Source organism: Nerophis lumbriciformis, linkage group LG08, assembly GCF_033978685.3.
Source record: "Nerophis lumbriciformis linkage group LG08, RoL_Nlum_v2.1, whole genome shotgun sequence".
NCBI classification, from domain to species: domain Eukaryota; kingdom Metazoa; phylum Chordata; class Actinopteri; order Syngnathiformes; family Syngnathidae; genus Nerophis; species Nerophis lumbriciformis.
This window is the reverse complement of record NC_084555.2, coordinates 46,265,001-46,280,517: the sequence shown is the minus strand read 5'-3', so window position 1 is coordinate 46,280,517 and position 15,517 is coordinate 46,265,001. Positions and strand designations below refer to the sequence as shown.

At 43.9% G+C, this 15,517-nt stretch overlaps 1 protein-coding gene across 2 annotated transcripts in view; it reads left to right on the top strand.

Annotated features, from left to right (window-relative positions):
* Positions 1-15,228, top strand: part of sos2 (son of sevenless homolog 2 (Drosophila)) — a 109,352-nt gene extending 94,124 nt beyond the window's left edge. Inside the window, exons 16-23 of one of the 2 annotated variants that reach the window (XM_061969050.1) lie at positions 30-192; positions 7,789-7,906; positions 7,981-8,153; positions 10,562-10,678; positions 10,745-11,006; positions 11,077-11,121; positions 11,195-11,298; positions 13,346-15,228. In XM_061969050.1, the coding sequence (XP_061825034.1) occupies positions 30-192; positions 7,789-7,906; positions 7,981-8,153; positions 10,562-10,678; positions 10,745-11,006; positions 11,077-11,121; positions 11,195-11,298; positions 13,346-13,840 (1,477 nt within the window). In that variant the 3' untranslated portion in view covers positions 13,841-15,228. The remainder of the gene's footprint in view (positions 1-29; positions 193-7,788; positions 7,907-7,980; positions 8,154-10,561; positions 10,679-10,744; positions 11,007-11,076; positions 11,122-11,194; positions 11,299-13,345) is intronic. The other variant, XM_061969051.1, reaches the window with a different exon arrangement.
* Positions 15,229-15,517: the final 289 nt, after the last annotated feature.

The window sequence follows — 15,517 nt, the reverse complement described above, 5'->3', positions numbered from 1 at the left end:
GTGTGTGTGTGTGTGTGTGTGTGTGTCAGGTGTATTGTGGAGACCATGAACCTGGAAGAGCGAGTGGCAGTGTTCTCACGGGTCATCGAGATCCTCCAGGTCTTTCAGGAGCTCAACAACTTTAATGGCGTGCTGGAGGTGGTCAGCGCCATCAACTCTGTCCCCGTCTACCGACTGGACCACACCTTTGAAGTAAGTGCTAGGTCAGCATTAGCCTGACTCTCGCCAGATCCTTGTAGTTCGCTGAGCTCCACACGAGGATCTGGGATCAAGGGCAATGCAAACTCCTTCAAGATAGCAAAGAATAATGAACCAATCAGGATCACCGGGGGGATTTCATAGATGTGACGTAGCGCCGAAGCGACTGTTTGATTCGTTTGCTGACATTGATTCTGCTATTGTAACTGTTTTTGTCGAATCTATCGAATATTCATTCTTTAAAAGATGAACAGAAAACGGTTTTGAAGGCATTTATTAACTTTTCGCTGTGTCGTCATCCAATATGTCGGCTGTTCTGTTTTGGAATCCCCAGTGTGCCTCTCATCAGCGTCACGGGTTGATTTTGATGTGAGTGGTTGAAGTAGCACGTCATTCAAGATAACGGACAAGTGGTTTATCCAATCACATACAATCATTTTTTTACAAGGCCCCGCCTTCTGAAATACATTGAGACTTTATTAGTAGATTGCACAGTTCAGTACATATCATACTTGCCAACCTTGAGACCTCCGATTTCGGGAGGTGGGGTGTGGGGGCGTGGTCGGGGGTGGGCAGGGTGTGGTTGGGGGCGTGGTTAAGAGGGGAGGAGTATATTGACAGCTAGAATTATTTATATATATATATGTGTATATATATATATATATATATATATATATATATATATATATGTATATATATATATATATATATATATATATTTATATATATATATATATATATATATATATATATATATATATATATATATATATATATATATATCTACATCCTGAAAATATGCAAACAAAACTCCATCCATCCATCCATTTTCTACCGCTTATTCCCTTCGGGGTCGCGGGGGGCGCTGGAGCCTATCTCAGCTACAATCGGGCGGAAGGCGGGGTACACCCTGGACAAGTCGGGCGCTGGAGCCTATCTCAGCTACAATCGGGCGGAAGGCGGGGTACACCCTGGACAAGTCGCCACCTCATCGCTGTGTTTAGATAATTGATACTTCAAACTTGCATAAATAAATATTAAGGAATATAACATAACTTGGCTTCTGAGAGCTTCAAAATGTAATGAATAAAATGCTAAAGTTGTTGATAAACAAGCAATTATTTTAATAATTAAATATGATCATTTTAAATGAATTATTATGATAATTTAAAAATTAATTATTTCAAATATGTTTATTTTAATGTATAATTCTAATGCCTGGATGTAATAAGGAGTCAGAAAAAATACAAATAAAAATACAATTAATTTTGATGTTTTTAGCAAAATATAGTAAAAATTTATTTCGTTTTTATTTTATTTTTAATTAATAAATATATTTATTTTTAGGTAAGATAAACATTATAATACAATTTATCTCTCGTCTGGATGATTTATTTCTTGTCACCCTGTTGTCCTCCCGTTGTGAAAAAAGGCTGTCCTGACTCAGGTCCGCATGGAGCTGGAGGGGGCGTGGCCTCCAGCTCCGGCTGAAAATCGGGAGATTTTCGGGAGAATATTTGTCCCGGGAGGTTTTCGGGAGAGGCGCTGAATTTCGGGAGTCTCCCGGAAAATTCGGGAGGGTTGGCAAGTATGGTACATATTCTGTACAATTGACCACTAAATGGTAACACCCCAATAATTCATGGTATAAATATATACTATCATTTTTTTTTATTTTTCCATCCATCCATCCATTTTCTACCGCTTATTCCCTTTGGGGTCGCGGGGGGGGCGCTGGAGCCTATCTCAGCTACAATCGGGCGGAAGGCGGGGTACACCCTGGACAAGTCGCCACCTCATCGCAGGGCCAACATTTAGCCTTTATTTAACCAGGTAAAAAATCCCATTGAGATCAAAGATCTCTTTTCCAAGGAAGACCTGGCCAAGAGGGCAGCAGCAAGGTTACATTAAAAACAGTAAACAACATATAAAACATTAAAAACAGTAAACAACACATCCATCCATCCATTTTCTACCGCTTTTTCCCTTTTGGGGTCGCGGGGGCGCTGGAGCCTATCTCAGCTACAATCAGGCGGAAGGCGGGGTACACCCTGGACAAGTCGCCACCTCATCGCAGGGCCAACACAGATAGACAGACAACATTCACACTCACATCCACACACTAGGGCCAATTTAGTGTTGCCAATCAACTTATCCCCAGGTGCATGTCTTTGGAAGTGGGAGGAAGCCGGAGTACCCGGAGGGAACCCACGCAGTCACGAGGAGAACATGCAAACTCCACACAGAAAGATCCCGAGCCCGGGATTGAACCCAAGACTACTCAGGACCTTCGTATTGTGAGGCAGATGCACTAACCCCTCTGCCACCGTAAACAACACATAAAATATCAAATTCACAACATTAAAACTTGCTCACATGACACATGTGCATAAAGACAAGGTAGACTGCAGTCCTTTCACAGAAGCTTTAAACTCATTCAATGTAACAAGGGTTTGAAGTTGAATATTCGATTGTAGGTTATTTCAAGCCTTCGGTGCTGAAAACCTAAATGTTCTCTTGCCCAGTTCAGTTCTTACTTTGGGGACGACAAATTGCAGAACATTCATTGAACGAAGATTCAAGATCAGCATAATACAGTCATCACACAAGTTAATCATCAGAGTATATACATTGAATTATTTACAATCCGGGGGGTTGGGATGTGGAGGGGGTTAGGGCGGGGGATGGTTGGTTGATATCAACAGTCATCAACAATAATATAATCTGAGAAATGGACATTGAAACAGTGTAGGTCTCACTTCGTAGGATATGTACAGCGAGCAGTGAACATAGTGAGCTCAGAAAGCGTACGTACTATAAGTCGCAGTTTTTTTTCATAGTTTGAGGGTGCGACTTATACTCAGGAGCGACTTATGTGTGAAATTATTAGCACATTACCGTAAAATATCAAATAATATTATTTAGCTCATTCACGTAAGAGACTAGACGTATAAGATTTCATGGGATTTAGCGATTAGGAGTGACAGATTGTTTGGTAAACGTATAGCATGTTCTATATGTTATAGTTATTTGAATGACTCTTACCATAATATGTTACGTTAACATACCAGTTGGTTATTTATGCCTCATATAACGTACACTTATTCAGCCTGTTGTTCACTATTCTTTATTTATTTTAAATTGCCTTTCAAATGTCTATTCTTGGTGTTGGCTTTTATTCAATAAATTTCCCCAAAAAATGCGACTTATACTCCAGTGCGACTTATACATGTTTTTTTCCTTCTTTATTATGCATTTTCGGCCGGTGCGATTTATACTACGGAGCGACTTATACTCTGAAAAATACGGTATTTACATTTGATTATTTACAGTCCGGGGAGGTGGGATGTGGTGGGGGGAGGGTGTTAGTCTAGGGTTGTAGTTGCCTGGAGGTGTTCTTTTAGTGCGGTTTTGAAGGAGGGTAGAGATGCACTTTCTTTTACACCTGTTGAGAAGTCCCAGATCCTTGTGTGGAGCTCAGCGAACTACAAGGATCTGGCGAGAGTCAGGTTAGGTCAGCATATTCGCGGAAGAGAATCGCCTTGCAGCTCCCACGTCTGTAACCAGGTGTCTGTCTAATATGGCAGACATTTGACATTTTTAGTGCGGTTTTGAAGGAGGGTAGAGATGCACTTTCTTTTACACCTGTTGAGAAGTTCCAGATCCTTGTGTGGAGCTCAGCGAACTATAAGGATCTGGCGAGAGTCAGGTTAGGTCAGCATATTCGCGGAAGAGAATTGCCTTGCAGCTCCCACGTCTGTAACCAGGTGTCTGTCTAATATGGCAGACATTTGTTTAAAAATGAGTAGCAAAGCCTAATGTTATAGATTTACCTGGTTTTTGTTTTATTTTCCTTCCAAAGCCAAATTCCGTGGAGTGTACATAGGGCAGGCCCATCTATCTAGGGGTGGGTCAAACGCACCGTTGCCATGAGAGAAACAAGCAACAAGCCCAACAGGCAACACACCACATGTGTGTAGAACAAAGTCCGCTTAATTGTACAGTATATAGACTTTCCCCCCAGATTGCCAACATACCTGGGCAATGGGGGTTTGACCATGAGCGTGGTCAATATGACGTCATCATATCAGTTGCGCAAAATAAAAATGTTAAACATAAATTTATATAACCTTTTTGCTGTATTTTTCAATTGTTGCTGCTCATTGTAAAATCTACTTTGTTGAGAAGTTCCAGAGGCTTCTCGAGTCCTTTTAGCATACTTGCCAACCTTGAGACCTCCGAATTCAGGAGATGGGGTGGGGTTTGGTGGGCGGGGTGTATATTGTAGCGTCCCTGAAGAGTTAGTGCTGCAAGGGGTTCTGGGTATTTGTTCTGTTGTGTTTATGTTGTGTTACGGTGCGGATGTTCTCTCGAAATGTGTTTGTCGTTCTTGTTTGGTGGGGCTTCACAGTGTGGCGCATATTTGTAACCGTGTTAAAGTTGTTTATACGGCCACCCTCAGTGTGACCTGTATGGTTGTTGATCAATTATGCCTTGCATTCACTTGTGTGTGTGTAGAAGCTGCATATATTATGTGACTGTGCCGGCACGCTGTTTGTTTGGAGGAAAAGCGGACATGTCGACAAGTTGTAGAGGACGCTAAAGGCAATGCCTTTAAGGCACGCCCCCAATATTGTTGTCCGGCTGGAAATCGGGAGAAACTCGGGAGAATGGTTGCCCCGGGAGATTTTCGGGAGAGGCGCTGAATTTCGGGAGTTTCCCGGGAAAATCGGGAGAGTTGGCAAGTATGCCTTTTAGTGACTTTTTCTTTATTACAAATGACTAGCAACAAATGTATTTCTGGTGTTATTGGAGACTGTACTCGTTTTTGGAGACTCTTTACTTCTGTCGCTCCATGTCTACGATGAACAGCGAGAGCTGCAAGCGAGCCTGATGTCACGCTTGCTTGGCGCTGCTGCCCCACCTGCACTTTATCTCCTTAAAAGTCTGTCCTCTTAATATTTGTACATTGCACATTTCTCTGATATATTTAGGTAGGTTCACATCGCAGACATGCTGCCTGCGCTCCAGCAATCCCGTGCGTATTGCTTACGTCATCACAACATCCTGTTTCGGTGATCAAAGTCTTTATTCGGTGGCCAAATTTTCGGTACATCACTAGTCAATAGTGCGCAAATAATATACTATATACAGTGCGTCCGGAAAGTATTCACAGCGCTTAATTTTTTTTCACATTTTGTTATGTTAGAGCCTTATTCCAAAACGGAATACATACATTTTTGTTCTCAAAATTCTTCAGACAATACCCCATAATGACAATGTGAAAAGTGTTGTTTTTGTAAAATGTTGTAGTGTATGTGCCTCACAATATGAAGGTGCTGAGTAGTCCTGAGTTCAATACCGGGTACTCCGGCTTCCTCCCACCTCCAAAGACATGCACCTGGGGATAGGTTGATTGGCGACACTAAATTGGCCCTAGTGTGTGGATGTGAGTGTGAATGTTGTCTGTCTATCTGTGTTGGCCTTGTGATGAGGTGGCGACTTGTCCAGGGTGTACCCCGCTTTCCGCCCATGTGCAGCTGAGATAGGCACCAGCACCCCCCGCGACCTTGAAAGAGACAAGCGGTAGAAAATGGATGGATGGATGGATGTTGTAAATTTACTAAAAATAAAACATGTACATATGTATTTACAGCCTTTGCTCAATACTTGCACTTTTGGCAGCAATTCCAGCCTTAAGTATTCTTGAATAAGATGCCACAGGCTCGGTATACCTATCTTTGGACAGTTTCCCCCATTCCTTTTTGCCCATTCCTCTTTGCAGCACCTCTCAAGCTTCATCACGTGGATGGGAAGTGTAGATTAACTACGATCAAAGTATTGGACAGGACGTCGGAAATGTGTCAATAAAGTTGTACTTTATATAAGAAAAAAATGGGCATACAAAACGGTACAAAACGATCCTTTTATCTTGTTATCTGTCGTTCATTCATTCACCCGTATGCTCAATCTCAACAACCACAATGCACCTGCTCCCGGTCTTTTTTTACATCCAGTTTGCCGCAATGAATTGTGGAACATGCAGTATCTTAGTTAACCCTTTGTTAGGCTATGAAGTAGAAAACAACTCAATTCAGTGTCAGTGTTTCTCAGATATCCATCCATCCATCCATCTTCTTCCGCTTATCCGAGGTCGGGTCGCGGGGGCAGCAGCCTAAGCAGGGAAGCCCAGACTTCCCTCTCCCCAGCCACTTCGTCCAGCTCTTCCCGAGGGATCCCGAGGCGTTCCCAGGCCAGCCGGGAGACACAGTCTTCCCAACGTGCCCTGGGTCTTCCTCGTGGCCTCCTACCGGTCAGACGTGCCCTAAACACCTCCCGGGGGAGGCGATCGGGTGGCATCCTGACCAGATGCCCGAACCACCTCATCTGGCTCCTCTCGATGTGGAGGAGCAGCGGCTTTACTTTGAGCTCCCCGCGGATGACAGAGCTTCTCACCCTATCTCTAAGGGAGAGCCCCGCCACCCGGCGGAGGAAACTCATTTGGGCCGCTTGTACCCGTGATCTTGTCCTTTCAGTCATAACCCAAAGCTCATGACCATAGGTGAGGATGGGAACGTAGATCGACCGGTAAATTGAGAGCTTTGCCTTCCGGCTCAGCTCCTTCGTCACCACAACGGATCGATACAGCGTCCGCATTACTGAAGATGCCGCACCGATCCGCCTGTCGATCTCACGATCCACTCTTCCCTCACTCGTGAACAAGACTCCGAGGTACTTGAACTCCTCCACTTGGGGCAGGGTCTCCTCTCCAACCCGGAGATGGCACTCCACCCTTTTCCGGGCGAGAACCATGGACTCGGACTTGGAGGTGCTGATTCTCAGATAATCAATATAAAATACATGTATAGATCAAATCAATTCCCTTTTAACTCTTTTTAACTGTTAATAATAATAGATAAACTTATCAGCAATTAAATCAAGTATGCAAATTATGAATGATCATCACACATGAACTATATAACCCATAAGTTACAACAGGAAGCGTTAGTTTTCATTCAGGTTGTCTCTGTACCTTGCTGCTTTCATCTTTCCCTCTATTCCCTCTATATTTTTTTCTGTTAAATATTTTTCATGAAGTTTAACCCACTTTCTGCCACTAATTCTTAGTCTGTCTTGTCACTTGTTTTTCTGTCAGTCTAGTTGCACATGCGTCATTTGCGTGAGTGTGTTTAGAGGCGTGCCAAGTAGACCGGGGACGTAATAAACAAGAAACGTGTAGAAAAGGACAAACTACTTACTCGCCCATCTCATATTTTTCTTCATTGTGGGGACAGAAAAGCAAACCTGAAAGATCAACCGCACATTTAAAAACAAGCCTAAAATAACTCAACCCGAGACTCACAGGATTTGCAAGCGACTTAAGAAAAAAATAAACCCAAAGTCACTTATAATAAGCAGACTTGGCAACAGGTATAACACGCCATGAAAATAGGCAATTTACAAAGTTAGAGAATGAGCGCCTCTTCTCTAACAAGTGGAGCATGCAGATAATGGTGAGCTTTGATTGATTTGTTTGTGATGCATTATTTTCCAAAAGTTGTGCTCATTTTTTGTTTTGTTTTTTTCCAGGCGATACCGGAGAGGAAGAAGAAAATCCTGGAGGACGCCGTAGAACTGAGTCAAGACCATTTCAAGAAGTACTTAGCCAAGCTCAAGTCTATAAACCCACCCTGTGTGCCTTTCTTTGGTACGTCTGCCGCACCATCGTTAAAGAGATGCAACACACTTTCTGTATCGCCTCATCGTCCCCCTCATCCACAGGTATCTACCTGACCAACATCCTGAAGACGGAGGAAGGAAACCCGGATTTCCTGAAACGCCACGGCAAAGAGCTGATCAACTTCAGCAAGAGGAGGAAAGTGGCAGAAATCACAGGAGAAATTCAGCAGTACCAGAATCAACCCTACTGCCTTAAAGTGGAGCACGACATACGGGTAGGTGCACTTTTGTGAGGTCACATGGAAACATGTACAGGCACTATTACCCCAACTTTTAGATCATTGTTTCCAATCAGAAGCTCAGAGAAAGTGGCTGCTGGAAAAGACAATAGTTAGAATGAAGTACCGTATTTTCTGGACCATAGGGTGCACCGGATTATAAGGCGCACTGCCGATGAGTCAGGTCTATTTTCATACAAAAGGCGCACCGGATTATGGGGCGCTTTAACAGACATGTTCATAACAATATGTAATATGGTCAATATTTATCATATATTGATAGATTTAATCAATGCCTGATGATGACTGAGTTCTTCAGCGCATTGATTTCTGTTTCCATAGCAACACATGTCCGACTTTCTGGCAACAAATGTGTGTTCCTAGGCAACAAATGTGTGTTCCTACTTCCGGAAACAAAAGCGTGTGTTTTCTAAATATAGCAGATTTGGCAATAGACAACAAAGATGACTATTTTTGGACAAATCTTTTTGAAGCTGAATATACTGAGGATGAACTACTGCTTATAGTGTCTTTGACACTATACATGTGGAACTTGGATCCAAGCTATTTCGACATAAATGGATTGCTTACAAAAAAATCAATAGAAACAAAAATGTCCCTGGCGAGCTGGACCATCGAGTGAGTCACACTTTAAATATTGATCCTGATACACGCAGCACACCAGGTTTGTTATAACAACTACAGTTTATACGCTGTCTGGCTCGCTGTGTACAAACAAAACATGAATGGTGGGCTAATACTTTACAGATGCTGTAATATGATTGTTCATGTTTTTCAGTCAGTACAGATTGGTGCTACATCGCAGTGTTGTGCATTACAAACTGAAACGCGTGGCGTGTTGTCGTAGAAGCTAGCTTATCTCTTTCCGTTGTTAGCTTTTACGGCTAATACCGAAGCATGCCAATGTGTTACTACGCTAGAAAAAGAGTTCCTCAGCGTTCGTTCTTACAATAACAATGCCGCTACAGCTAAGTTATTACCGTATTTTTCGGAGTATAAGTCGCTCCGGAGTATAAATCGCACCAGTCGAAAATGCATAATAAAGAAGGAAAAAAACATATATAAGTCGAACTAGAGTATAAGTCGCATTTTTTGGGGAAATGTATTTGATACTCCAAACTTTCTTTCTGGTGCATATTTCACTACTTCCAGCTTTTAACCCGCAGTTTTTGATTTCCTTTTCGGTGCCATTTTTGTTCAGCCCTTCTCAGTTTTTATAAATTACCGCCAATGTTGAAATGATCAATTTTCATAGGTACGGAAGTAGTAGCAGGTAGCATCTTTTTTTTCACAATGCACTTCTGCCATGACCCGCCCCCGCCGTATTTTTATTGGTTGACGTGTGTGAGAGACAATTGCTGATATACGCAGAGTCTCTTACGTGAATGAGATAAATATTGTTATTTGATATTTTACGGTAATGTGTTAATAATTTCACACATAAGTCGCTCCAGAGTATAAGTCGCACGCCCGGCCAAACTATGAAAAAAACTACGACTTATAATCCGAAAAATACGGTGTACAGGTTAGGGAACATACCGGTAAATGAAGTATTGTTGATGGTTTTAGAATGCATTTTTAAAGTGATTTAGAGGTAGAATTGTTTGCTTCAATTAACTGCATTTCTAGTGTCGAAGGCAGATATATACATATATTCGAATTTAAGTGTTACTTATTTTTATTTCATAATCATATTACAAAACAGCTAGTGTTTTTCTTCCAATTGTGGTCTTTTGGTTGTCTGCAAAACTGTGTGCTTAACCTTGAATGAGGAATGTTAGAGAGAGAGAGATAATGGACATTTGTTTTGGCTAGAGAGACATGACTGCCAGGGACTTAAGAGGGGGGCAGACCATCTTAGCGGGGCGATTGAATGTTCTATGCTGGACTGGTCTCAATGTATATATGCAAAATTTTGCAAATATATTACAAAATACCTATTCTGTCTCTGGTGGCTTTTCTACTCAGCTTTAAGTGTCGTAAAGAGCTTGGGAGCGACTTGTGACTTGAATTCCCTGGGAGGAACAAATGGTCATCAAACGCAACACTAGCCACTAAGAACAAGCCCATTTTTACATGTTAAAATGCAAAAAAAAAACGAAAAACTTTTGTCTTCTTGTCTTTCATAAGGATTGTGAACGATAGGCAAAAAAAAAAAGTGCAGTTCCCCTTTAAGACAAGGTTCCCTGTGGGCGCAACTTAGAATGGGCGTGACTTAGAGTGTCTGCAGCCACTGCTCTACCCTTCTCAACTCTTGCCCCTAATTGACCTCCATCTACACCTGATAAATTAGAAGGGTGCCTCCTCAGGCTTTGTTGCGGCACCACTGATGGGAGATGCTGGCAAGTACTCAACGTGACCTTTTTCTTTTGTGGACTCCACAGAGGTTCTTTGAGAACTTGAACCCGATGGGAAGCAGGAGCGAGAAGGAGTTTGTGGACTACTTGTTCAACATGTCCTTGGACATCGAGCCCAGGAACTGCAAACAGGCGCCTCGATTTGTAAGACTTTGAAATCCTTTTTGGGTCCACGTTGAGGTTTGTACATTCTTGCCATTCCGCTCTCAGCCCAGGAAGACCGCCTACAATCTGAAATCGCCCGGCATCCGCCCCGTGCGAACGTCTACCTCCGGCACCCTGAAGGGCCACCCGGTGCCCCTGGAGAGGGAGCCGCCCCACAAGATCACCTTCCGGAGTATCGCGGAGACCGAGCCGCCCGAGACGCCAGCATCCGCCTCGGTGCCCACCTCCCCGAACACGCCCACCCCGCCGCAGTCGGCGTCCTCGGACCTCTGCTCGGTCTTCATGGACCTCAGCAGCTCCTACGGCGGTGCGTTCAGGCTCGCGTGGAACTTTTTTTTCAAAATGAAACGAGAAAATCTGACCTTTTTGAAATTTAGCAGGTTCTAACTCCATTTTTGCTCCGGTTCTCCTGCCGCCTTCAAGTGAGTTTGCACTGCAACCTGCGCAAGCCTTAGAGCCTCTGCAGCATCTTACGTTTTGTCCTTGCTCCCCCAGAGTACCAGTCTGTGTCTTGCGGAAGTCTCCACCAGCTTGGAGAGGAGCTGCTGAAGCCGCCGCCCCTTCCGCCACGAAGGAGAGACGCCATGTCTGAAGCCAAAGTAAGACATCCGCTATTTTTTGGACTAGGTTTGCGTGATATAGATGATCTATGGTGTAAACCTTGTGGTTAGAGTGTCCGCCCTGAGATCGGTAGGTTGTGAGTTCAAACCCCGGCCGAGTCATACCAAAGGTTATAAAAATGGGACCCATTACCTCCCTACTTGGCACTCAGCATCAAGGGTTGGAATTGGGGGTTAAATCACCAAAAATGACCGCTGCTGCTCACTGCTCCCCTCACCTCCCAGGGGGTGATCAAGGGGGATGGGTCAAATGCAGAGAATAATTTCGTCACACCTAGTGTGTGTGTGTGTGTGTGTGTGTGTGTGTGTGTGTGTGTGTGTGTGTGTGTGTGTGTGAGACAATCATTGGTACTTTAACTTTAACTTAATTTGTCCGACGGTATAGATTTTAATACTATCGTCTAGGGGTGTAACGGTACACAAAAATTTCGGTTCGGTACGTACTTGGTCAACAGCCATACAGGTCACACTGAGGGTGGCCGTATAAACAACTTTAACACTGTTACAAATATGTTGGTCCTTGAACATGGTTCACTAACCCAAGCGGATTTCCCCATAAGAAACAATGTAAACATGAATAATTGGTTCTAACCTCGACAAAAGCCCCTATTTTATATTTCAAAATTGCACACTTAGAAGAAACTATAATGTATGTATACTGTATGTCTGTCTGATAATATCGGACTGCCGATATTATCGGCCGATAAATACTTTAAAATGTAATAACGGAAATGATTGGTTTCAAAATTATCGGTATCGGTTTTAAAAAGTAAAATTTATGACTTTTTTAAACGCTGCTGTGTACACGGACGTAGGGACAAGTACAGAGCGCCAATAAACCTTAAAGGCACTGCCTTTACGTGCCGACCCAGTCACATAATATCTACGGGTTTTCACACTCACAAGTGAATGCAAGGCATACTTGGTCAACAGCCATACAGGTCACACTGAGGGTGGCCGTATAAACAACTTTAACACTGTTACAAGTATGTTGGTCCTTGAACATGGTTCACTAACCCAAGGGGATTTCCCCATAAGAAACAATGTAAACATGAATAATTGGTTCTAACCTCGACAAAAGCCCCTATTTTATATTTCAAAATTGCACACTTAGAAGAAACTATAATGTATGTATACTGTATATTAGGGATGTCTGATAATATCGGACTGCCGATATTATCGGCCGATAAATACTTTAAAATGTAATATTGGAAATTATCGGTTTCAAAATTATCGGTATCGGTTTTAAAAAGTAAAATTTATGACTTTTTTGTGTACACGGACGTAGGGACAAGTACAGAGCGCCAATAAACCTTAAAGGCACTGCCTTTACGTGCCGGCCCAGTCACATAATATCTACGGCTTTTCACACTCACAAGTGAATGCAAAGCATACTTGGTCAACAGCCATACAGGTCACACTGAGGGTGGCCGTATAAACAACTTTAACACTGTTACAAATATTCGCCACACTGTGAACCCACGCCAAACAAGAATGACAAACACATTTCGGGAGAACATCCGCACCTTAACACAACATAAACACAACAGAACAAATACCCAGAACCCCCTTGCAGCACTAACACTTTGTGACTTCAATAATAAATATGGCAGTGCCATGTTGGCATTTTTTTCCATAACTTGAGTTGATTTATTTTTGAAAACCTTGTTACATTGTTTAATGCATCCAGCAGTGGATCACAACAAAATTAGGCATAATAATGTGTTAATTCCACGACTGTATATATCGGTATCGGTTGATATCGGAATCGGTAATTAAGAGTTGGACAATATCGGATATTGGCAAAAAAGCCATTATCGGACATCTCTAGTAAATAGTCATGAAAATAAACAAAACGCTTTGAATGAGAAGAAAGTGTGTCCAAACTTTTGGCCTGTACTGTATATTTTAGGCCATATCGACCATCCTTATTTCGGACAATGTGTTCCTTTTAGGTGTTATTCCAAGTCCTGGAATGTGTGAACAACTTTGAAAATCATATTTCTGTCATTCCTGCTTCTCTCAGCTCAGCCCGAGTTCCGACAGTCCCCCAGCCATCCCTCCCCGGCTGCCCCCGCCGCTCCCCAGGATCCAACCGCGGACGCCAGCCTACAACGGCCCCCTGGACGGCCCCCTGCCCAGCCCTCCGCCGCCGCCACCTCGCGACCCTCTCCCCGACACGCCGCCGCCCGTCCCCCATCGGCCCCCGGAGATCTTCATCAACTACCCCGTCAACCTGCAGCCCTCCCCCGTGGGTCGCTACCACTGGGACTTCGGCAGCTCTCCCAGCTCTCCCAACACGCCGCCCAGCACGCCGTCGCCGCGTGTGCCCCGGCGGATCTGTGCACTCAGCGCCAGCCAGAACAGCCTGTGTCCGCTGCCGGCCCCCATCGCCGCCCCGCCCGTACCCCCGCGCCACAACTCCAGCCCGCAGCTCCCCAAGCTGCCGCCAAAGACATACAAGCGGGAGCTGCTGCAGGCGCCCCTCTCGTTGGTGGAGAACAGCGACAGCAGCCAATGAGGTGAGGCCGCCGGTGCTACTGATCACAAACGCAGTTTAACTCCGCCTCTGCAGCCACGCCCTCCCACTCGCCGTGCCTCTCAGGGGAGCAGTAGCTCCGCCCTCTTCACAAACCCTCTGTGCCAATGAGACGCCGGCGTGCCAGCTCATAAGGAGCGCCAGGACCCTTTGTTTATATGGGGCGGGACCAAAAAAAAAAAAAAAAAAGTTCTCACTCTTGCCCCGCCTCCCTCGCACGTGCAGGGGGGGGTGCAAGGCCTCGGACTTTGTAGCTTCAACTGTTACTCTCCGCCATGCCATGAGCAAACCTTCTCACTGAACAGTTGCCAAAGTCTTATTTTATGCAGGGGGATAAGGGATTCCGCCTCTTTTTTTAAAAGTGACATTAAGCCCCGCCCACTTTCGACACCTTTCTCCAACTACACTGTGACTGTTCATAAGCGAGCTGCTTTAACGTTGCCTTTACAATCCCAACAGCGCTCACCTCCGCACGGTGTCGCGAGTCCGCCATTTGCACATGGGGTTAGGGGGGCGAAGGTTCGATCAGCCATGATGTCAAACAGCGGCGCCACGTCTTAAAAGAGAAACGGTGTTGGGAGGGGCGGGTCTGCAAATCGGGCAGCAGCACCAAAAACAAAACAAAGGAACTTTTTTTTTTTAAAGTAACATCTTCTTTTTTTTTTTTGCTTTTGGAAAAGACAAAGAACGAAAAAAAGAACGCCGCCGATCGCGCTCGAATGTGCCTTTTTAATTTGATTGTTTCCTCCTCGGCGGTAAAAGCAAAAGGTGTGTAATAATATGCTCAAAGTGTAACATTTAGAACAAAGCTATGAACTTGTACATGTTTGTGGATACTGTGTACATATCTAACATGTATACCCCTTACTAAATCATTTGTATAAAGTCACTTCTGGATTCAACCACATCTCTTCAGTCCCAATGACGCCGAAAAATAACCCGAGTTTGCTGCAGGCGGATAAAAACAAAGAAAAAACTAACATACTTACAATCTCCACTGGAAGCCATTTTTGTTTTCCTCCTCTGTAGCCGAGCGGCTAAAAAAAAAAAAAAAAAAAAGCGACAGCGAGCACTTAGGAGAAGTGTGCGTCACCTTCTTCGCCCATTGAGACTTTTTCTCCACTTCTTCTGGAGAAACACACTTGTGCACTTTAGCGCCCCGGCTTGTGTTCTCACGCCACGACGACAAGCCGCTTCTCACCTTGAATTCCCTGCAACACGTTTGTGTCTTTGCCAGTAGAGCAGTCCGTACAGTATTTTTGCAGGGCGGCCATCTTTGTTTTGCTCTCGTTGACGCTTACGTGGCCTTTTAACTGCTTTGTATTCCTTCATGACTTTAATAAATCACCACGTCTTATTTTCTACTCTCAGCACTCGCTGCTCTTGTTTCAATGCAAGCCCGTACCACACTTTTACTAGTATCGCATTCATAAGTACACTAAATCCCCAAATTGTACATTTACAAACATGCAAACAAAAGACACACGCCATAAAAAGCCCTGAAAATATCCTATTTTTGATTCTATAAACCTGGGGTGTCCAAAGTGCGGCTCGGGGGTCATTTGCAGCCTGCGGCTAAATTTGTAACAGTCCGCTGCACATTCTAAAAATACTATTACAAAAAAAACATTACAAAGTGGAATAAAAGAGAAAAAAACT